General features: G+C 42.0%; 1 protein-coding gene across 1 annotated transcript; it reads right to left on the bottom strand.

Moving 5' to 3' along the window:
* Positions 1-4,383: 4,383 nt before the first annotated feature.
* On the bottom strand, positions 4,384-23,734 carry LOC143933148 (formyl peptide receptor 2-like). Its single transcript, XM_077456083.1, has 3 exons — positions 23,657-23,734; positions 15,005-15,088; positions 4,384-5,717 (listed from the first exon to the last, which is right to left on the bottom strand). Exons 1-3 carry the CDS (start codon positions 23,707-23,709, stop codon positions 4,715-4,717), a joined length of 1,140 nt encoding a protein of 379 aa, XP_077312209.1. The 5' UTR covers positions 23,710-23,734; the 3' UTR covers positions 4,384-4,714.
* Positions 23,735-25,356: the final 1,622 nt, after the last annotated feature.

Genomic DNA, 25,356 nt, shown 5'->3' with positions numbered 1-25,356 from the left:
TAACAACTGATGTGGCTAAAAGCCGCTCGGCTCTCATCCTAAGGAGCGGGTGGGGATGCCCCCCCTCCCACCGCCCTCCGCCGCTCCTCCCAGGCCTCCCGTCCCACCGGGAGACCCGATCTACAATCCGGCACTTCCACTGGCTAGGCTGAGACTGGAACAAAGCCGGAAATGGCTTTATTCCAGTCTCCTATGTAAAAACACGGAAGCAACGTCACTTCTGGTTTACTCGGCTGCCAATGGGGCCCCTTTTTAAAAAAAATTACAGTATTCAGAATTGCTGTTTTTGGCAATCTGAATACTTTGAAGTGCAAAGGAGGGATTGGAGGTCTTTTAGACCCCCCCGATTCCTCCATAAAGAGTACCTGTCACCACCTATTACTGTCACAAGGGATGTTTACATTCCTTGTGACAGTAATAAAAGCAATCATAATTTTTTTGTTTAAAGTAACAATGTAAAAAAATAAGATTTTTTTTTTTTTTTTTAAAGCGCCCCATCCCCGCGAGCTTGCGCAGCAAAAGAAGCCGCATATGTAAGTTGCGTGTTTATATGTAAACGGTGTTCAAATCCCAATAATGTGAGGTATCGCTACGACTGTCAGAGTGAGAGCAATAATTCTAGCAAAGGACCTTTTCTGTAACTCTAATCTGGTAACCGTTACATTTTTTTAAAACGTCGCCTATGGAGATTTCTAGGTACCGTTGTTTGTCTCCATTCCCTGAGTGTGCGCAATTTCAAAGCATGAAATGCTAGGTATCTATTTACTCAGCATAACATCATCTTTCACATTATACAAAATAATTAGGCTAACTTTACGGTTTCATTTTTTTTTTATTCATGAAAGTGTCTTTTTTCCCCCAAAAATGTGTTTGAAAGACTGCTGCGCAATTATCGCGTGATGGAAAATATTGCAACGATCCCCATTTTATTATCTAGGGTCTCTGCTAAAAGAAAAAAAAAAAAAGAAAAGAATATATATATATATATATATATATATATATATATATATATATATATATATATATATATTAGGGCTGTGGAAATTAAAGATTATTTCCTCGATTAATTTTTTCGATCGATCAAAATTCTTTTGATCGGTACTCACCTCTCTGCCGGCTTCCGGGTCTTCAGGGATTTCCCTCGGAGCTCCGTTGACGTCATGGATATCAACGTCACTGGACTCCTCCCCCCTTCCCCAAGTGCCTCTGTCTACTAACGAAGGGAAGGGTGAGGAGTCCGGTAACGTTGAAGTTCTGATTGAACGTAAGGAGGAGGAGCTACGCATGACGTCACCTGCTGCTGCCCTACGGAACTAACACAATTGCACACATTCTGTGTGTTTATCATCTTTATGTGAGTAGTTTGTGTTTGAACACAAAAATGTAATCTTATACTTAAGCGGTGAGCACTTAGATCTTTTCTTTCTACCCATGACCCGGCGTCCTTGCTGAGATCTAAGGAGACTTGAGAGAAGTTTATGGTCCATTTTAACCCTTTTGATACCCGCTTGCAGGACCACCTGTTTGCACAGGGGTCCATGCCATAAGGTGAGAGCGATTAGTTAGACCGGAGATGGAGGGATTGTCACGCTACTGTACTTACGTCAGAGCTACAGTTTGAATTTAAAACGTATTTGTGTGAACTGTGAAGTTAAGTCATGGATTGTGGAAACGAACTAGTGTCGGGTGATTGTATATAGTGTATACCACATTTACCACCGACTAATGCAGAGTTGCAATGCAAGGAGATCAGCTAAAAGTAGTTGGATCTGTATTATAATTAATCGAAATTAGACGAATAATCAATTTAAAAAAAAACGATTAATGGAACACAAAAATGTTGATCAGTAACATCCTAATATATATATAGATATATATAATGGGTTTTTTTAAGTAAAAAATACGGATTTTAACTTGTAAGCAACAAATGTCAGAAATAGGCTTAGGCATTCTTTACTGTCAAGCGAAGCTATGAGCGCTGCTGGCATCTGAAACTTCCAAGTTTAGATATATTTACTTTCCACGGGAGTTGTTTTGTAACAAAATGTTGTTAAAGGATAAGTTCACCTTTTGTAACATGTTACATGTTATACCCATATTCAGGGTGTACCATGTAACATATTACAAATGCATCTGCCCCCGCACCCCCCGTGTCTTTGGTTTGACAGTAGTCTGTAAATGGGAAACTACAAGTCCCAACAGCCTTTGCAGCTGTCGGCTTGTAGTTCTCAAGGAACTACCAGAGTGCTGTTGAGCTCCTCAGGCAGTCAACAGAAGGTAAGTCCACACATCTCCTCACTAGGAGGAGGTTATGTGAAAAGATTTTTAAGTGCCACAAAGGTACCGCATCAGTACAATCTGTTATAAAAACACACGTTTTATTTATACAAAAGTCAATAAAACATATGCATCAGAACATATTAGAAGGTACAATCAACATGTGTTATGACCATTTCATGCAGTCAAAGCGTGGTTAAGTACATATGGATCGAGTATGTCTGGATTGATGCATTTCACCCAAATGAGGGGCTTCCTCAGGATCCACATTTCAATATCAACAATTCTAAATATAGCGCAAACAAGATATTAATTTAAAAAGAAAAATACATAATACATACGGTACATAAGTATATACAATACATCCTATTCTTTCTGTTATTAGAAAATAATTGAAAACAACCATGTCTAATAGGAGGAAAACAATAAAAAAACTGGGTACAGGAGGTACAGACAGACAGATGCACAGACAGTCTGCAGGACTGTGGCATTACATCCACGATCTGCTGTTTGTGGGTGCAATGCTTTACATATCACTAACACAAAAAATAATAAATGCATATTTTAAGGACACAGCTCCCAATCTCCTTCTCTGCAGCCTCAGTTTCCCAAAATAAATGTATAGGAATACCTCTGTACAGAGCTTCCCTTTCAGTTGTCACAGTTATGAATGAACAGAGTCAATTATTATTATTTTTATTTAAGGTAATTATATAACACCGTCAATTTACGGAGCGCTTTACATATACATTGTACATTCACATCAGTCCCTACAGTCAAGGAGCTTACAATCTAAGGTCCCTAACTCACATTCATATACTAGGACCAATTGAAACAGAGGCCAATTGACCTACCAGCATGTCTTTGGAGTGTGGGAGGAAACCGGAGTACCCGGAGGAAACCCACGCAGGTACAAGGAGAACATGCAAACTCCAGGCAGGTAGTGTCGTGGTTCGGATTCAAACTTTTACTGCTAGGCAAGAGTGCTATCCACTACATCATACGCACTTAGAGGGCTGCAGCACTGATCCCAGCTGCCACTGTACACTGCCTTTAAAAGAGAAGTATGTTTTTTGTTTTCCAGTTTCATACTTACCTAGGTGGATGCAGCATCGCTTCAATGCTGCATCTGTCGCCCACCGCCTCTGCACTGAGAACCGAGCGATCGAACACCGGCAATGGCTCGATTCTCACAAATCCCCGAGCAGAGAGCTGCTGACTGTCAATCAGCAGCTCTCTGCACTGCCCCCCTGCGCTCACTGGAGCGCTGAGCTGTGGAGGGGCAGCTGGTGGATCCAGTTTTTTTTGGCGCAATGACGCGGTGCATGGACTGATTCCTGTGAAGTCAGCAGAGAGTGGACTGATCCGCGGCTCTTTAACCATGTGATCGGCCGTGTCCAATCACAGCCGGTCACATGTAAACACGGAGATGCCGCTAATCGGCTCTCCTAGCCTCACACTGACAGAGTGTGTGGCGAGAAGAGCTGATCAGCAGCATCTCCACACAGGGGGACATCTAGGAATGTAATCAGGACACTGATCATCAGTGCCCTGATTACAATATTGCAATATAGTGTCACCAATCAGTGCCCATCATTGCCCAACAAGGCCAGCAATCAGTGAACACCATTGGCAGCAATCAGTGCCCACCACTGCCACCAAGTGCCACCAATCAGTGTCCATTAGGGATGCCAGTCAGTGCTGGCTATCAGTGACCCCTATCAGTGCTGCCCGTCACTGCTGTTGATTAATGCCCATCAGTGTCACCCATCAGTGTCGCCCATCAGTGTCCATCTGTACCGCCTATCCGTGCTGCCCATCAGTGTCACCCATCAGTGCAGCCTATTAATGCCCATCAGTGCCCTCTAACAGTGCCCATCAGTGCCACCTACCAGTGCTCATCAGCGCCTCCTCATCAGTGGCACCTAATCAGTACCCATAAGTGCAACCTCATCAATTCCCACCAGTTTAGCCTATCAGTGCCGCCTCATCAGCACACATCAGTAAAGGTGAAAAATTACTTAGTTACCAAATTTACTGACAGAAAAAAAGTAAAAAAAAAAATGTTTTCAACATTTTTTTTTTGTAAAAAATGAAAAACCCAGCAGTGATTAAATACCACCAAATTAAAGCTCTATTTGAAGAAAATGATAAAAAATGTAGTTTGGGTACAGTGGAGCATGACCGCGCAATTGTCATTCAAAGTGCGACAGTGCTGAAAGCTGAAAAAATGGCCTGGGCAGGAAGCGGGTGTAAGTGCCCTGTAGGCAAGAGGTTAAAGAAAACAAAGTATAGGTACATGAGCTTGTATTACAGAGATATACACTGATTTTTTTTTGTTTTAAATTTCTCCAGACATTTTACAAAGCTAGCCATCATTATAATAATTTTCAGTCGCGGTATATAAAATAGCACACCAAGATTATCATAGTTATATTTAAAGCGATGAAGTTTGCAGATTTGCATTGGTATGTGTGGTGGCCTCGTCTCTGCAGCCCAATTCAGAATCTTCATTGAAAGCTTTGTTCAGGGTGGCCGGCAAGGACTTAATGAAATTCCTCTTAAAATCGTGGCAGAGGAAGACATAGATAATGGGGTTGACGCAGCTGCTGAAGTAAGCCAAGCAGACAGTAATTTCAGCAATGATTCTATCGAGCCTCCAGTAATTTTCACTGAGAGTTATGAAAGGCCAGGTACTATAGGGAAACCAGCAGATGAAGAAGCACACTACGACAGCTATGATGAGCCTAAAAGGACGTCGAGATTTATTTGGTTTTCTAACTTTTCTAACCTTAAAAAAAACCAGGGTATATGATATCAAAATAATTGTGAAAGGGAAGGCAAACATACATATATTTTTTATGATGAACATTGTCTTTCTTGTCTTTATCTTATGTTCTTCATCATAGTACCAGTCTTTAGGATAACATTCCGTGATTTCTTCAAAGAAATGGTTGAACAGAATATAAGGGATGCTGGTAAGGAGGCCAAAAACCCAAGTTAATATAGAAATGATATGTGCTTTCCTGGGTGTTCTGTGTATTTTGGTCCAGATTGGCCACAAAATGGAAACACATCGGTCAAGGCCAATGATGGACATGAAGTAGATACTGGTTGACATATTTATGTATAGTAGAGTTATGCCGATTGTACAGAGATGATGATCGTAATCAATTTGAAAATACAAAGCCCACTCCGAGATCCGCAGAGGAAGAGAAATGCACTTAATAAAATCAGCAATTGCCAAGTGGAGGAACCAAACTGAAGTTATGGTCTTCATCCTAAATCCAGCAATCCAAATGACTAAACCGTTTCCTACTAAACCCAAGACTAAGGTCACGCTGTACCATGCGATAGACATTCTTATAATGCTATCTGTATCCATGTAAAAAAGATCTTCATTATCTGTATCGGTATAGTCGTTCAGAAAAGTATAATTCCTAAAAAAAAAAAAAAAAACAACAAAAAAGATTAACCTCTTATAGAATATCAATACTAATAATATCTAAAAATTGCACTCCTACAACCTCACAAGTCAAATTATCTCTTTATCTCTCTCTATCCTAATGTCTTTTTTTTCCCCCCATCCCTCTCTCTAGCCGTCTTTCTTGTTCTTTCTCTTATTCTTTCTCTCCCTTTTTCTTTGTTCCTCCCCATCTTTTCCTATCCCTTTCATGTATTCTCTATTTCTATTCCTTCTCTTACTCCATGGTGGGGAGGGGGATGGGATGGGATGAGTGGCAGTGCTGGGGGGAGTTTTGATCAACTCTTGGTTGACTTTTGGTCAACTTAGGTGCTCTTGATCAAGGTCATCTGCTGATCTGAGATCTGTAGTGGGGACTTATAATGGCAACTCTAAACACAGGTAGTGTTACTCACTGTGTCTTCGGCTTCACTGTGTCTTCAGATCTGTGGTGTTTCGCAGCAGTGACAGCGAAGCCGAAATTTAGGAGACAGGGTCTCCTCCAGCCCCACCCACTTCACATTCCTCACCAATCAGCTGACCTCTAGTCTCTGCCCTCCAGCCAGGCTGTGAACTGAATGGGCGTCTGCGAAGAGGCCGAGTGAGGGGCCTCCAGGAACAGCCCAGCTGGGTGGCCACAGGCTCCTGGGACAACCATGCTGGGCGCCCGCGAGAAGGCTGGGAGAGTGGTGTGGGCTTCTGGAACAACCCAGGATTCGGTGATCCCTGGCAAATCGTCTTTTGACCCCCGAGGGAGTCCCGACCCCCAGGTTGAGAACCACTGCTGTAGGGGTTTAATACACCCCCTGCTGAACCAGATCTACAGCTCATGCTTGCTGCTAATGCTAGACCATTGCAGGGAGACTAATATTTTTTGAGCATTTTCATATGTACGGTAACACCGGTCAAATAGACCTTGTAAAAGAAAACAAAAAGAGATAATAAAAAAATAAAAGGGAAAAAAAATCAGAGCATACAGGATACGCTATCTTGGCTAAGTACCCAACATAAGTGTAACGTCATTAATGAAACGAGAAAGAAAATAGCGGCTGCTTTTTAACCACTTCCCACCTGGCCAATGCACATATACGGCCGGGTGGGAGCTCTCTACTTCTGAGAGGACGTTCAGGAAGGTCCTTCAGAAGGAGTGGGATCGCGCGCGTGCGTGCCCACACAGCGGCGCGATCCCGATGTGCTCGTGTCACCCGGACACGGCACATCTCGGATCGGCAGGAGGGCTCTGTGATTGGCCCTCCTGATCACATTACGGCCGTGTCCAATCACGGCCGTCATGTGATGTAAACAAACAGCCGGTTGCTAGGCAATCGGCTCTCCTCTCCTCACACGGAAGTCGTCGCTGAGGAGAGGAGAGCAGATGGCTGCAGCCGGCTGGTGATCAGTGAGTATGAGCTGTTTTTACAGCTTTTTACTAACTGATCACCAGTCTAGTATAAACCTACAGTGTAAACACACATGTCACCACAATACACGTCACCACACATGTCCCTAAATAAAAAAAAACACATGTCCCCCACATATGTCCCACTAAAAATCACATGTTCCAATGATTATCTGCGCACATATGTACGTGATCACCTGCACACATATGTCTGTGATCCCACAAACCAATTATTATACACTTAACGGAATTTTTTTTACCAAAAACATGTAGCAGAATACATGTTGGCTTAAATTTATGACAAAATTTGATTTTATTGGATTTCTTTTAAAATAGAAAAAATAAAATATTGTTTAATTCTCCAAATTTCAGCTTTTTTTGCCCTTATATCGCAAAAAAATAAAAAACGGAGTCGTGAATAAATACCACCAAAATAAAGCTTTATTTGTGCGAACAAAATGATAAAAATGTCATTTGGGTACAGCGTAGCATGACCGCGCAATTGTCATTGAATTTGCAAGAGGGGGCGAAAGTGCCCTGTATTGTAGTGGTTAAAGAAACTTTACAAACCTCTTCAGCATAATGATTAAATATACAGTGCATCCGGAGAGTATTTACAGCACTTCACTTTTTCCACATTTTGTTATGTCAGAGCACAAACCATGAAGTCCAAGGAATTGTCTGTAGACCACTGAGACAGGATTATATGGAGGCACAGATCTGGGGAAATGTACAGAAATTTTTCTGCAGCATTGAAGGTCCCAATGAGCACAGTGGCCTCCATCATCCGTAAATGGAAGAAGTTTGGAACCCCCAGGACTCTTCCTAGAGAGGGCTACCCAAAAAACTGAGAGATCGGGGGAGAAGAGCCTTAGGGAGGTTACCAAGAACTGGGTGGTCACTCTGACAGAGTTCCAGTGTTTCTCTGTGGAGAGAGGAGAACCTTCTAGAAGAGCAACCATGTTTACAGCACTCCACCAATCTGGCCTGTATGGTAGCATGGCCAGATGGAAACCACCCCTCAGTAAAAGGCACATGACAGTCTTCCTGGAGTTTGCCAAAAGGTGCCTGAAGGACTCTCAGACCATGAAAAACAAAATTCTCTGGTCAGATGAAACAAAGACTGAACTCTTTGGCCTGAATGGCAAGCATCATGTCTGGAGGAAACCAGGCACTGCTCATCACATGGCCAATACCATCCCTACGGTGGTGGCAGCATCATGCTGTGGGGAAGTTTTTCAGGGGCAGGAACTGGGAGACTAGTCAGGATCGAAGAAAATATTAATGCAGCAATGTACAGAGACATCCTTGATGAAAACCTGCTCCAGAGTGCTCTGGAACTCAGACTGTGGCAAAGTTTCATCTTCCAACAGGACAACGACCCTAAGTACACAGCCAAGATAACAAAGGAGTGGCTATGGGACAACTTTGTGAATGTCCTTGAGTGGCCCAGCCAGAGCCCAGACTTCAACCCGATTGAACATCTCTGGAAAGATCTGAAAATGGCTGTGCACCAACGCTCCCCATCCAATCTGAGGGAGCTCGAGAGGTCCTGTAAACAAAAATGGGAGAAACTGCCCAAAAATAGGTGTAGCATCATACTAAATTTTTGATTATTGTGCAAAGGCTGTGAACACTTATGTACATTTTTTATTTTTAATAAAATTTGCAAGGATTTCGAAACAAACTTCTTTCATGTTGTCGTTATGGGGTATTGTGTGTAGAATTTTAGGAAAATAATGAATTTAATCCACTTTGGAATAAGGCTGTAACACAACAAAATGTGAAAAAAGTGAAGTGCTGTGAATACTTTCAGCATGTACTGTAGTTAGTGCTGATTGACAGAGTAACTTTACTCTGTCAATTAACATTAACAATTTTTAAACCTCTTTAAAGAAGAAGTTCATTTGGATTTTAACATCCATACACCCGTGCAAATACATGTACAAAGCAAATTTACAGGAAGGGCAGGAGCATCCTATATAACTATATTAATTGAATATTGCCAATAAAATCAACAACATGTCCACAATTCTCCACCGAAAACTCCATCAATAAAAGAGATTCTTGATTAATCCCCTCATAACCCTTTTCAATCAATCCTTCCTCCATAGCCCAGCCTTCTATTCTACTTGGACCTCCCTTGCCTCTTTTCGTAATTGGCCTTCTACTAATCTGATCCGTGCCTACAAATTCACAACCTCCCACTCTTTCCTACCATTACCGACTCTCTGTGAAACTCTTCGACATTTCTAGGTCAGAACTCTTCCGATATCTACAGATCACTTTCTCTCACCTTGCCTGCGCTCAAACACTTCCCTCCCAGATAGGACTCATTTTGAACCAATCTGTAACCATGACTCTCACTGTAGAGGCTTTATTTCTACACTTTATGCACAACTGTTAGCCCCCCCTATCTCACACCTCTCTTCCTTACGTGGCCAAATTGAAGCGTGACTTGGGTTTGCAATTTGATACAGTTAACTGAGCTGAAATTTGGTCTGTAACAAAATTGTCTTCTCAAAATATAGTTGCCGTAGAAATTAACCACAAAGTTTTTATACTTTGGTACCTGGTCCCTGCCCGTATAGATAAATTCCTTTACGACTTACTCTCACCTGCTTTCGTGGCTGTCCAAAAGCAGGTACGCCCCTTCACATATGGTGAAGCTGCCCAATTTCCCTATCCTTTTGGATTGACGTTTTCCAAATACTCAGTTCTGTTTGATCAATCCTTACCAGTGGATGCCTCCACGGCCTTACTTAAAGGGGTTGTAAAGGTTTGTTTTTTATTTTCTACATAGGTTCCTCTAAGCTAGTGCATTGTTGGTTCACTTACCTTTTCTTTCGATTTCCCTTCTAAATGTTTTTTTTCTTTGTCTGAATATCTCACTTTCTGTTTCTCCTCAGTAAACTTCTCACCATCATCCGAGCTGGTGGTTAGTCAGCCAGAACAGCTTACTGAACAGCTTACTGAGGAGGAACAGGAAGTGAGAAATTCAGACAAAGAAAACAAAGAAAAAAAACATTTATAAGGGAAATCGAAGGAAAAGGTAAGTGAACCAACAATGCACTAGCTTATAGGAACCTATTTAGAAAATAAAAAACGAACCTTTACAACCCCTTTAACAAAAAAACCCTAGAAGTAACTCACCATTAGAAATGGGCCCAATGTTTGAGTCAAACGTAAGTTTGACTCAAACATCGGGTACACGTTTGTTCGTAGAACAGACAAACTAATGGCGTGCGCGCTGGACGTTCGCCCACCAACGAGCGGCCCATAATGCACTGCCCAAATCATGCGCCTGACCTGTATGCTTTGGCCAATTACAGCGTGGTTACGTTACCCTTGTTAGAGGGGGGCTTCCAGATTCCAATAAACTTCACGCCTGCAGACCCCGACAACCACAGCCCAGGGTTGTCGGAAAGAGGCCCTTGTCCCCATCAACATGGGGGAAAGGTGCTTTGGGGGCAGGAGAAGCAGCAGAATGTATTTTGGGGTGTAATTGTACATATGCCCATGGCATGCTTGAGCAATATATCATTTCAGTGACAACTTTGTGTACATTTTTATTTATTTTTTTATTTATTTTTTTGTAATTTTTCAATTACCTGTGACAAAAAAATAAAATATTCAATGTACTCAACAAGCCTCTCAGCAAATTCCTTGGAGTGTCTACTTTCCAAAGTAGGGTCATTTGGCAGGGGTATTGTACTGCCCTCTCATTATAGCACCTCAAGCAATGAGATAGGCAGGCATAAACTAAGCTGCATACATTCCAGAAAATGTACACTAGTTTGTAGACACTATAACTTTTGCGCAAACCAATAAATATACGCTTAAAGCTTAAATCATTATTATAATTAGTATTACATTTTGGCCTAAATGTATGACTAAAATTGAGTTTTTTTTTATTTTTTAAATACAATAAAGTAGAAAATAAAATGTTTTCACATTTTTCAGTATTTTATTGTTTACATCGCAAAAACTAAAAACCGCAGAGGCGATCAAATAGCACCAAAGGAAAGCTCTATTTGTGGGGAAAAAAGGATGCAAATTTTGTTTGGGTACAGCAATGCATGACTGCGCAATTAGTTAATGTGACGCAGTGCCAAATTGTAAAAAGTGCCCTGGTCAGGAAGGGGGTAAAATCATTCTGGGGCTGAAGCGGTTAATAATAATTCCTGATGTCATTTTCATCTCACTTCCTGACCAGGCCATTTTTTTGCGATACGGCACTTTGTCGCTTTAATTGACAATTGTGCAGTTGTGTGGCGCTGTACCCAAACAAAATTGTTTGATCACCTGTGCAGTTTTTATTCTTTGAGCTATAAACAAAAAAATGGTGCCAATTTTGAAAGAAAACAAAAACATTTTTTACTTTCTGCTATAAAACATTCCAAAAAAAAAAAAGGAAAAAAACAAATGTATTTATCCGTTTAGGCCGATATATATTCTGCTACATATTTTTGGTAAAAAAAATGGTGACGATCAGTGATTTTTTAGCGGGACTGCGACATTGAGGCGGACAGATCGGACACCTAACTGACATTTTTTACACTTTTTTGGGTACCAGTGAAATTTTTACAGTGATCTGTGCCAAAAATATGCATTGTTATTGTACTACTGACACTGGCAGGGAAGGGATTAATGGTAGGGGCGATCAAGGGGTTAAATGTGTTCCTTGTTTGTGTTTTCTAACTGTATGGGGAACTATGTGGCAATTTGTGGGATCTTGCCAACCTGCTGCAGTATAACGGTTATATAACGGCAAACTGTTAAAAAAAAAAAAATATTGGTTCAGGGTCTTATACAGTGTCTGGTAAGTTTTCTATTCTTGAATCTGAACAGAAAACAGCTAAATACATGTAAATACTGTACATACTGTATATGAAACCTCCTGTACTAGTGGTGGGGGGGGGGCGCAAACAAACAAAAAATTCTGAAAAAACTCCATCAACTGCAGCCTCACTGTGGCCATCAAACGCAGCCACTGTGCCATCAAACGTTGCCACTGTGCCCCCCTCCCGCTCGCCGTCTGGCCGGCACTTACCCTGTCTCAGTGGGGCAGCGTGTGATGGCGTTGAGCAGTGTCCTCCATGGGCATGCTCCTCTATGTCCTACATGTCTTCTCCCATCCTCTCCTATAGGCGAGTGGATGCCTGATCGACATCCAATCACAGCGCCTGTCGTTTCAGCCAATCAGGTGATGGGTAACAGACCCAAGCACCTGATCGGCGGAGAGGCAGTTCAGTGTTAGGAAAGTGAATATAAACTAAAGATATGCAGTGTTCAGGGGAAAATTCGAAAGCCGCCGGAACACTGTTAAAGTCTATGGGACACTTACATGAAAAATCAAAGGTGCTCATTTTAAAGCCTTATATGCAAGTTATTGTCATAAAAAATGTTTGGGGACCCGCGTCCTGCTCCAGGAGACATACATCAATGCATTTTTTTTTTTTTAAATGCCCGTCTGGGCAATATAAATAAAACTCATTGAAAAAAATGGCACGTCCCCCCAGTCCATTACCAGGCCCTTTGGGTCTGGTATGAATAGTAAGGGGAACCCCGAAGCAAGAATTTAAAAAAAATTGCGTGGGGGGTCCCCCCAAAATCTATAACAGGCCCTTCAGGTTTGGTATAAAAAATTAAGGGGAACCCTGCGTCAAATAAAAATGGTGTAGGGTCCCACCCAAAATTCATACCAGACCCTTTTCTGAGCACGCAACCTGGCAGGCCGCAAGAAAAGAGGGGGGAAAGAGAGAGCATCCCCCCTCTTGAACCGTACCAAGCCACATGCCCTCAACATGGGGAGGGTGCTTTTGGGTCTGACCCCAAAGCACCTTGTCCCCATGTTGATGGGGACAAGGGCCTCATCCCCACAGCCCTTGCCCGGTGGTTGTGGTGGTATGCGGTCGGGAAGCTTATTGGAATCTGGAACCCCCTTTATCAAGGGGACCCCCAGATCCGCCCCTTCCACGTGAGTTAGTAACGGGGTACATTGCACCCCTACCATTTCACAAAAAAAGTGTCAAAAATTGTAAAGACAAGAGACAGCTTGGGACAAGTCCTCTATTAAAAGATAAAAAAATAAAAATGTCCAGCGATGTCCATTCATCTTCTATCACACCGATGAGCCGAAAAAAGAAGAAAACAAAAAAAAAACCTCCGCCTCCCGCCAACTGATGCTTCCCATTGGTGACAGCATGATATTTATAGGAATAAAATCATTTAATTTTTATTGTTTCACTTTAACCATTGAAAAAAAACACTGCTCTTCAAGCTACACTGACCTACCATATGCTTCAGTCTCCGGTGCACTCAGTACCTGCAGATCAACCAGCAGATTCATTGCAACAGAGCGCAAGCTCGCTACGTGGTTACTTATACCGCTATCATCTCCAGCTTACCTAATACCCTCGGGACGCCAGCCTGCACTTTCCTACTCCTTCCATCAGTGGCTTCCAAGATTACCCCTTGCGGGTTCATGTGAGGGACCTTTACAGACGCCCCTTGCTGGGTGAAACCCTGTCACTGTAGGTTGGGGCGTTTCCATCTAGGGTGGGAGCTCTTCAAGGATCAGGCTCCGCCTCCTGGGTTCCTCGTCCGGTGTGAGGGGATACAAGGCAGTGTTTTCTCTGTTTCCTGGGCTCTGTTGTTTTTATCTAATTGTATAATTGGATGCATTTGTGATGAACTGACTTTCAATACAGGATATATACTGTATTTATGCTGATCCATTTCCCCGAAGAAGAGTTTGAAATACTCGAAATGCATCGGAATATATTACCTGTATTTTTCTCATTGTTTACTGCATCCTTGTTTGTCTCTGTATGTATACACCTCAACTTACCCTTTTACTAGATGGGCTGCCTTTTGCCCATATCACCATTTTTTACATGAAGTAAATAAAACCTTTGTTTCAAGTAATACATTGCTCACTAAGTATTTGTCCTTTCCCCCAAAAGTCCCGCTGAGGCACCCCTCTCGAACATGCCAATTAACTGGGATGTGGGCCAAATTTAGACCAACTGCAGCACTCGCCTCCCCTATTTTGAAAAAAAAACACTGCTCCAGAAAAAACGGCCATTTTTAAAACGTATTTTTGCATTGATACATGTCCCCTGGAGCAGGACCGGGTCCCCAAACACTTTTTATGACAATAACTTGCATATAGGCCTTTAAAATGAGCACTGTTGATTTTTCATGTTCGTGTTCCATAGACTTTAATGGTGTTCGTGCGTTCTTCTGAATTTTTTGCCTGTTCTTGTGTTCTGGTGCAAATCGAACTGGGGGGGGGGGGGGATGGGGGTGTTCAGCTCATCCTTACTTGTTATACTCACTGTGTAACTTAAGGGGTTAATCCTCTGCATTGTGTAAAGAGGCTGTTTTATCATGTATGCACAGATCCTCCCATTCTCCCCCTCCTGCACTGTCTACCTTGGAAAGAACAGGCAAGGTAGCCAACCTCAACCTACACATGCTCAGTTGTGTCTTTTATGCTGGAGAAAACAGTTACTTGTTCTCAGAGCTAGCCAGGTCACATACTATTTGCATCACACATGTGGGCGTGTTTACAGGCTGTAGTGTAAATCTCCTCCTACCTGAACTCTCAGCACTGAAGAAACTCTGCAGTTTATCGTGTAATTGTGATATACAGTCCATCCAAAATGGTATATAGTGGAAATAATTTAATGTAAAAAGAAGATTTATAAGCTGTGGGCACTGTTGGGGGAGTGAACTATTTTCATATTACTGAGTTTAGTCACACTTGAAAGATTTACAAATAAAAATCTTATGTTTAAATGATCCTGTCTATCTATGCATGTAAAAATTATAAACACATTTGTATGAGAAATAAATACCTGAGGGTATAGTCAAAAATGTCATCGGAGCTTTCATCTTTTGAGGAAGACGTGTTCATGTTGAAGTTCCCAAAGTAGGGAACACTGAAACCACAGGGAAGAGAAATCATTTGAATGTACTGTAAGCTTTTTCTGTTAAATACAGTATACAATCTTAGACTGAATTACTTTATCGTTACTGGAAATTACATGAAAGATAACAAATTGAGAACTGCCAGGTTCATGTGATGAAACGCATCGAATGGAAGGAGACATCACCACCCTGATATATGGACAAACTGATTACAGGGAGTTTGATAAACAGGCGGTTGTGGATTGTAATTAGTATTTTGTTTTTCTTATGGTTTTTACTTTTATGAAGGGATTGAGGAGAATCCTACCTAACCTACCCAACCCCTGGCTTCTGCCCCTGGCATCTAGGTGAAGAAGACATCAATCACCATCATTCTGGCAAGATCCAGGGGAATACAGAGTAGCCCAAATCTTGTTAGAAGATGCTCTTTCACTGTTCTGGAGCATCATCGCTTGAGACTTGAGGAGTTACTCCTCATTGTCCTGGATCTTTTTTTTTTTCTAAATTATGATGTCAACCCTTGCAGTATATATATATATATATATATATATATATATACACACACACACACACATATATATATATATATATATATATATATATATATAAGGGCTGTTACCGATTAAAATTTTCGTGTTCAATCAATCATTTTTTTTTAAATCGATTAATCGACTAATCTCGATTAATTATAATGCACATACAGATCCAACTACTTTTAGCTGATCTCCTTGCATTGCAACTCTGCATTAGTCGGTGGTAAATGTGGTATACACTATATACAATCACCCGACACTAGTTAGTTTCCACAATCCATGACGTAACTTCACAGTTCACACAAATACGTTTTAAATTCAAACTGTAGCACTGACACAGTAGCGTGACAATCCCTCCACCTCCGGTCTAACTGATCACTCTCACCTTATGGCATGGACCCCTGTGCAAACAGGTGGTCATGCATGCGGGTATCAAAAGGTTTAATACGGACCATAAACTTCTCTCACGTCTCCTTAGATCTCAGCAAGGACGCCAGGTCATGGATAGAAAGAAAAGATCTAAGTGCTTTTTTTGATCGATCAAAAAAAATTAACGACTAATTGAGGAATTATTCTTTAATTTCCACAGCCCTAATATATAGATAGATAGATAGATAGATAGATAGATAGATAGATAGATAGATAGATAGATAGATAGATAGATAGATAGATAGATAGATAGATAGATAGATAGATAGATAGATAGATAGATAGATAGATAGATAGATAGATAGATAGATAGATAGATAGATATATCTATCTATCTATCTATCTATCTATTGATATATAGATATATATATATATATATATATAGATCAGCCATAACATTATGACCACTGACAGTTAAAGGGAATATCTCGTTACAATGGCATCTGAAAATTGGTGGGATATATTAGGCAGCAAGTGAACATGTTGTCCATGAAGTTGATGTGGTGAAGGCACAAAAAAATGGGCTTTGAAGTTTGTTGTGTGGGCTGTGAAGCCCATGGTGACCCGTGTCCACAGCCAAAAGCTTCTGCAATGGTCACAGGAACATCAGAACTGGACTATGGATCAGTGGAAGAAGGTAGCCTGGTCTGATGAATCATGTTTTCTTTAACATCATGCGGATGGTCCGGGTGCGTGCGCGTCACTTATCAGGGGAAAAGATGGCACCAGGATGCGGTATAAGAAGGCAAGTTGGCAGAGGCATTGTGATGCTTTGGGTAATGTGCTGGGAAACCTTGGGTCCTCCATTTATGTGGATGCTACTTTGGTGTGCATGTGTCAATGGGTCAGGGCTGTTTTAGCAAACAAAAGGGGGCCATACGCAATATTAGGTAGGTGGTTATAATGTTATGGCTGATCAGTTTAGAGAGAGAGAGAAAGAGAGTACTGTGCAAAAGTCTAAGCCCTTGTACACACGGTCGGAGATTCCGACAACCAAATCCGTCGGATTTTGTCCATTGGATTTTGTCCGACGGATCTTGTCCGAAACTGTTGCATACACACGGTCGGACAAAATTGTTGGAAAATCCGATCTTTCAGAACGTGATGGCGTAATTTCGTTACGATGGGACTACGTTCAGGCTAGTAGCCAATAGCTTTGATGTAGGAATTTGATCTGAGCATGCGTGGCACATTGTCAGATCGGAATTCTCTACACATGATCGGAGTATGTCCTATCGGAGCATTTTGTCGGAAAATATTTCCGGCAAGTTGGAAAATTTGGTCCGACGGATATTCCGACGGAAACAGTCCGATGCAGACCACACACAGTCGGAATATCCGACAAAACGCTCCGATCGGACACATTCCGTCGGAATCTCCGATCGTGTGTACAAGGGCTTAGGGAGGTGTGAAAAAATTCTGTAAATGAAGAATGCTCTCAGAAATCGTGTTAATTGTATATTTTTTATCAATTAACAAAGTATAAAGTACATGAATAGAAGAGAAATGCAAATCAAATCAACAATTGGTGTAACCACCCTTTTCCTTCAAAGCATCATCCATCTTCAAGATACACTTAGACACCCAATTTACTCAATTTCAGCTTGGGGGGGGGGGGGGGGGGAGGATAGTATTATTTCCAATAATTAGGCAGTATAGAATGTATTAAATACATCATTAAGTATTGTTATTATTATTATTATTATTATTATTATTATTATTATTATTAACCTCCTCGCGCCCGCCCTATAGCCGAATTACGGCCGTAGAGCAGGCGCGTTCGTTTGGGCGGTCGTCCCTGGACGGCCTGATGTTTACTTCCGCAATGCGCGCCGCCGCGGGCGCGCATCGCGGAAGTTCTGTGTTCGCCGTGTCCCCCGGGGACAGGCAAACACAGATCGCTGTAAACGGCCAATCACAGCGGCCGTTTACAGCGTGATCGGCGTGTCCAATGGGAGATGATCTCATATGTAAACATATGAGATCATCTCGCAGCGCCGCTCTCCTTCCTCGCACAGACAGTGCGAGAGGGGAGAGATGAACGGCTGCAGCGGCAGCCGTTCTGATTCTGGAAAAAAAAATAATTAAAAAAATGAAATAAAAAGTGCCATCCGCCCCCAGCAGTGCCATCCGCCCCCAGCAGTGCCATCCGCCCCCAGCAGTGCTATCTGCCCCAGTGCCATCCACCCCAGTGCTACCTGCCCCCAGTGCCATCCACCCCAGTGCTACCTGCCCCCAGTGCCATCCACCCCAGTGCTACCTGCCCCTAGTGCCATCCACCCCAGTGCTACCTGCCCCTAGTGCCATCCACCCCAGTGCTACCTGCCCCCAGTGCCATCCACCCCAGTGCTACCTGCCCCCAGTGCCATCCACCCCAGTGCTACCTGCCCCCAGTGCCATCCACCCCAGTGCCACCTGCCGTCAGTGCCACCTGCCCCCAGTGCCACCTGCCCCCAGTGCCACCTGCCGTCAGTGCCACCTGCCGTCAGTGCCACGTGTCATCAGTGCCACATAGTGCCATCTGTCATCAGTGCCACGTATCAGTGCCATTTGTCATCAGTGCCACCTGTCAGTGTCACGTGCCATCTGTTGTCAGTGTCACGTGTCATCAATGCCACTTATCAGTGCCATCTGTCATCAGTGTCACGCGTCATCGGTGGCATGTATTAGTGCCATCTGTCATCGGTGGCACATATTAGTGCCACGTATTAGTGCCATCTGTCATCGGTGCCACGTTTCAGTGCCACGTGTCATCAGTGCCACGTATTAGTGCCACGTGTCATCAGTGCCACGTATAAGTGCCACGCGTCATCAGTGCCACATATTAGTGCCATCTGTCATCAGTGCCACATATTAGTGCCATCTGTCATCAGTGCCACCTGTCATCATTGCCACGTATCAGTGCCATCTGTCATCAGTGTCACGTGTCATTGTCCTGGTGCTTCAAAAGTGTAATAAATAGTCAACAAGTTAGATGTGTAATTTATGTTCCTAGAACACATGATGGCGCTACCTGCATGTTGGGCCTCTCTATGTGGCCAGGCTGTGAAAAAGTCCCACACATGTGGTATTGTAATACTCAGGAGGAGTAGCAGAATTTTTTGGGGGGTGTCATTTGTGGTATACACATGCCACGTGAGAGAAATAACCTATTACAATGACAATTTTGTGGAGAAAAAAAAAATAAATGAAAAATCTTAATTTTGCAAAGAATTGTGGGAAAAAAATGACAACATCAAAAAGCTCACTATACCTCTTACTAAATACCTTGGAATGTCTACTTTCCAAAAAGGGGTCATTTGGGGGGTATTTGTACTTTCCTGACTTGTTCGGGTCACAAGAAGCGAGATAGGCCACCAGTACATCAGATGTGATCAATTTTGTGCGATTCGCACCACAGCTTGTAGACTCTCTAACTTTCACAAAGACCAAATAATATCCACTAATTTGGGTTATTTTTACCAAAGACATGTAGCAGTATAAATTGTGGCCAAAATTTATGAAGAAAAATTAATAATTTGCATAATTCTGTCACAGAAACAAAGAAATATGCGTTTTTTTTCAAAATTTTCGGTCTTTTTTCATTTATAGCGCAAAAAATAAAAACCCCAGAGGTGATCAAATACCACCAAAAGAAAGCTCTATTTGTGGGAAAAAAAGGACAAAAAATTCATTTGGGTACAGTGTTGCATGACTGAGTAATTGTCATTCAAAGTGTGAGAGCACCGAAAGCTGAAAATTGGTCTGGGCAGGAAGGTGTTTAAGTGCCCTGTAAGCAAGTGGTTAATAATAATAATAATAATAATAATAATAATAATTATTATTATTTTATTATTCAGGATTCATACTGTATACCGCCAACAGTTTGCACAGCTCTTTACAATAAGCACTTGAATGCAATAAAATGGTGCAAAGTTTAAATATTTTCAATAGATAGAGGAGCCCATCCATATGGAGGAACAAAGTGCTGCTCACCCCAAATTATGTAACAAAACCAAAAACAGAGACAGAAAACCCCCAGGGGCTTTTAGGCAGCAAAAAAATACAAAATAAGTCAATTGAATATATAAAAAATATATATTTTATCAATACAAAATGACATAAAGTTTTAAAAAGAAAGTGCAATTATAAAAATGAGAGTTCTGGTAGATGTACCCTCTATACTACACAGGATGTCCTAATGGCATAGATAAACAACATTATATACATGAAAATGTTTTCAAACTTGATATACTGCTCAAAAAAAGACAACACATTTCAATTTATGCTAGTTCAAATCTTCCTCAGGGGGATAAGGTCATCTTTAATGGAGAGGTTACAGGTAACCAAAGCATATACTAAAAAACACCTAAGCAGGTGGGTTTCAGAACAGTCGCCCAACAATCAGACACACCGGAGACCCAAAATTGAGCCTACGAGAGATCACATCTGCTGAGTGGGAAGAAAGTGAGGCGGGGCCCACACATGCACCATAATTCAATGATAGATTGAGTGTCAGCTCCTTATGTGTTACAGTGGTGTGAAAAAGTGTTTGCCCCCTTCCTCATTTCCTGTTCCTTTGCATGTTTGTCACACTTAAGTGTTTCGGAACATCAAACCAATTTAAACAATAGTCAAGGACAACACAAGTAAACACAAAATGCAATTTGTAAATGAAGGTGTTTATTATTAAAGGTGAAAAAAAATCCAAACCATCATGGCCCTGTGTGAAAAAGTGATTGCCCCCCTTGTTAAAACATACTATAACTGTAGTTGTCCACACCTGAGTTCAATTTCTCTAGCGACACCCAGGCCTGATTATTGCCACACCTGTTCACAATCAAGGCATCACTTAAATAGGAGCTGCTTGACACAGTAAGGTCCACCAGAAGATCCTTAAAAGCTACACATCATGCCGAGACCCAAAGAAATTCAGAAACAATTGAGAAAGAAAGTAATTGAGATCTATCAGTCTGGAAAGGGTTATAAAGCCATTTCCAAAGCTTTGGGAATCCAGCGAACCACAGTGAGAGCCATTATCCACAAATGGCGAAGACATGGAACAGTGGTGAACCTTCCCAGGAGTGGCCGGCCGCCCAAAATTACCCCAAGAGCGCAGCGACGACTCATCCAAGAGGTCACAAAAGACCCCACAACAACGTCCAAGGAACTGCAGGCCTCACTTGCCTCAGTTAAGGTCAGCGTTCATGCCTCCACCATCAGGAAAAGACTGGGCAAAAATGGCCTGCATGGCAGAGTTCCAAGGAGAAAACCACTGCTGAGCAAAAAGAACATTAAAGCTCGTCTCAATTTCTCCACAACACATCTTGATGATCCCCAAGACTTTTGGGACAACATTCTGTGGACCGATGAGACAAAAGTGGAACTCTTTGGAAGGTGTGTGTCCAAGTATATCTGGCATAGAAGGAACACTGCATTTCATAAAAAGAACATTATACCAACAGTAAAATATGGTGGTGGTAGTGTGATGGTCTGGGGCTGTTTTGCTGCTTCAGGACCTGGAAGACTTCCCGTGATAAAAGGAACTATGAATTCTGCTGTCTACCAAGAGATCCTGAAGGAGAATGTCCGACCATCTGTTCGTGTACTCAAGCTGAAACGAACTTGGGTTCTGCAGCAGGACAATGATCCTAAACACACCAGCAAGTCCACCACCGAATGGCTGAAGAAAAACAAAATGAAGACTTTGGAGTGGCCTAGCCAAAGTCCTGACCTGAATCCTATTGAGATGTTGTGGTATGACCTTAAAAAGGCCGTTCATGCTCGAAAACCCTCTAATGTAACTGAATTAGGACAATTCTGCAAAGATGAGTGGGCCAAAATTCCTCCAGGACGCTGTAAAAGCCTCATTGCACGTTATCGCAAACGCTTGGTTGCAGTTGTTGCTGCTAAGGGTGGCCCAACCAGTTATTAGGTTTAGGGGGCAATCACTTTTTCACACAGGGCCATGATGGTTTGGATTTTTTTTCACCTTTAATAATAAACACCTTCATTTACAAATTGCATTTTGTGTTTACTTGTGTTGTCCTTGACTATTGTTTAAATTGGTTTGAAGTTCCGAAACACTTAAGTGTGACAAACATGCAAAGGAACAGGAAATGAGGAAGGGGGCAAACACTTTTTCACACCACTGTATACAATTGGAGTTCCTTTTATGTATATACAATTATGGAGTGTCAGATGTGGACAGTCCAAGCCCTTGTACACACGGTCAGAGAATCCGTCGGAATGTGTCCTATCGGATGTCCTATGGTATGCATCGGACTGATTCCGTCGGAATATCCGTCAGACCCAATTTTCCAACTTAATGGAAATATTTTCCGACCAACTGGTTTGATCGGACATACTCCGATCATGTGTACAGAATTTTGATCGGACCAAGTGCCACGCATGCTCAGATCAAATTCCTACATCAAATCTATTGGCTACTAGCCTGAACGTAGTGCCATCATAACGAAATTACGTCATCACATTCTGAATGATCGGATTTTTCGACAACTTAGTCCGACCGTGTGTATGCAACAGTTTCGGACAAGATCCGACGGACAAAATCCGACGGATTTGGTTGGCAGAATGTCCGACCGTGTGTACAGGGGCTTAGAGTTTAATTTATATGATGACAGTATTCCCATAGGAGACAGGGTAATAAATGCAAACCACTGTATGGCCAAAAATCCTTACACAGAATGATGAATAATTGAAAAAAGTGCTAATTGTCACAGAAAAAAAGCTAGACTAACCCGCATCCCTAGATTACAATATTTGAAAGAAAAATTCCTCTAATTCCCTATACACACGATAGGATTTTCAGATGGAAAATGTGTAATAGTACCTTGTTGTCGGAAATTCCGACCGTGTGTAGGCTCCATCACGTATTTTCCATAGGAATTTCCGTTACACAAAATTTGAAATCTGGTTCTCAAATTTTCCGACAACAAAATCCGTTGTTGGAAATTCCAATCGCGTGTACACAATTCTGACGCATGTTTTGAATCATGCAGAGGAGCAGCACTGGCTATTGAACTTCACTTTTCTCGGCTCATCGTACGCATTGTACGTCACCACGTTCTTGACGTTCGGAATTTCCGACCAACTTTGTGTGACTGTGTGTATGCAAGACAAGTTTGAGTCAACATCCGTCGGAAAAAAATCCCATGGATTTTGTTGTCAGAAAATCCTATCGCGTGTACAGGGCATAAGTGGGACTTTGAATGATGTGGTGGGTTGGCTCCGGAAGGCAGTATAGAATTTATTAAATAAGTCATTAATTATTATTATTAATAATTATATTATAATTCAGGATTTATACTGTATAGCGACAACAGTTTGCACAGCTCTTTACAATAAGCACTTGAATGCAATAAAATGGTGCAAAGTTTAACGATTTTCAACAGTGAAATAAATGGAAAAAGTTCTCTTATCTATTTAGTAACACACTGATACTTTATCTGCACATGTCGAAAAAAGAACGCTTACAATAAAAACCTGTAGATTTCTGAATGTTCATCAAAATTGATCGAAGGTCTGTCCACCTGTGGCCATGCTAAAAATGGATCTTAGTCACACAACGTCTATACATGTTCCATTTACAAATTATTTTCAATCAGAAAGAAATACCTGTCTGAAGTCTTGTAGTCCGAGGTCTTATTTTCCAAGAACGAAATGTTCATGTTGACGTTCTCAAAGGTTAGAATGCCAGCGCCACAAGAAAGAATAATGCTATCATCTGAGTTTGTTCTGTTAAAAATCGTTCGTAATCTTATCATTGATGTTTTATCTTCACATCCTTCGATGGAAATTACATGATACAAATTGGTGACATTCACACAAATTAAATTGAGAAAATACAGTACAAGGACACTCAACAATCTTTATTGCTGACTGTTCTAAAACCCAAATTCCTCCCACCGACCCGAGCCCCCTCACAACGTTCTTTGACAACCCGGCCCTCCCAGAAGGTAGCTTGATGCAAACACCAGACAACTATAACAGATCCTCCTCGCCCACTGCACAGCAATTTGTCCACAGTACCTCGGGCACTTTTGTAATAGACCGACCCACCACAGCCCCTAACATAACATGGCTCACCCTCTTTCACCTGACCTCATACTGCAAGAAACTTCATAACTCCAAACAGATCCACACACCTCTTACGAGTTTTGAACAACTATGCTCACTTTCAGAGACCCCCAGACACACCCTATCACTGATCTATAAAATGATACTAGATCATACCCATAGTACCCTACCGAACTATACAAAACTTTGTTCAGAGGAGCTGGGGAGAGACATATCAGAGGTAGAATGGAGTAAAGCTTTTATATTTACTCACAAGTCATCTATCTCGAGCTACACTCAGGAGAAAAATTACAAGTTGCTGGCTCGGTGGTATCGAGTGCCAACCAATCTCAGGATCATGTACCCCTCGGTCACCGACATCTGCTAGAGATGTAGTTCTGCAAAAGGTGCGTACAAGCACATCTGCTGGGATTGTGATGCAATCCGACCATTTTGGACCCAGATCTTCCACATTTACTCCAAAATGTATGACAAACCCCTTACTCCCTCCCCCTGCATCGCACTCCTCTCCATAGTACCTGGTATTGGCAAATCCCAAAAACACGTCCTCCTGAAAATTTTCCCAAGTGCAGGTAGGCAACTAATTCCTAGACCAGTGATGGGGAACCTTGGCACCCCAGATGTTTTGGAACTACATTTCCCATGATGCTCTGGCACTTTGCAGTGTAGTTAAGCAACATGGGAAATGTAGTTCCAAAACATCTGGGGTGCCAAGGTTCCCCATCACTGTCCTAGACACTGGAAAACATCCAACTCCCCATCCCTTTTGGAATGGGTGAACGAGATAAACAGTATCATGCTTATGGAGGAAGTGCAAGCCAAATCCCTTGATAAATATGCAAAATTTTTCTAGATTTGGAGTATCTGGAGGCATTACTCTACCTCAGATAAACTGAAACATAGACTCTCTACAGCGACCACCCCTTAAACGAATTCCTAGACACTGGAAAACATCCAACTCCCCATCCCTTTTGGAATGGGTGAACGAAATAAACAGTATCATTCTTATGGAGGAAGTGCAAGCCAAATCCCTTGATAAATATGCAAAATTTTTCTATATTTGGAGTATCTGGAGGCATTACTCTACCTCAGATAAACTGAAACATAGACTCTCTACAGCGACCACCCCTTAATCGAATAGCTCACCCCCGTAAACGGGATCCTTGTGCCATGATCTGATAATACTTAGTTGGACTGAGGTCCGCCACCTCCCTCCTCTGCATTCCCTCTCCCCCTCA

This window comes from Lithobates pipiens, unplaced genomic scaffold (assembly GCF_037356315.1).
Source record: "Lithobates pipiens isolate NorthernLeopardFrog02 unplaced genomic scaffold, aLitPip1_a1.2 Scaffold_27, whole genome shotgun sequence".
In the NCBI taxonomy this organism is placed as follows: Eukaryota; Metazoa; Chordata; class Amphibia; order Anura; family Ranidae; genus Lithobates; species Lithobates pipiens.
This window is presented reverse-complemented; position numbering and strand designations above follow the sequence as displayed.

Coding starts and splice junctions, on each gene's coding strand:
- LOC143933148 (XM_077456083.1), bottom strand. CDS start 23,709: ATGAACATTTCGTTCTTGGAAAATAAGACCTCGGACTACAAGACTTCA. Junction 15,089..23,656: donor GACTACAAGACTTCAGACAG/GTATTTCTTTCT, acceptor CTGTGGTTTCAG/TGTTCCCTACTTTGGGAACT. Junction 5,718..15,004: donor ATTTTTGACTATACCCTCAG/GTATTTATTTCT, acceptor TTTTTTTTTTAG/GAATTATACTTTTCTGAACG.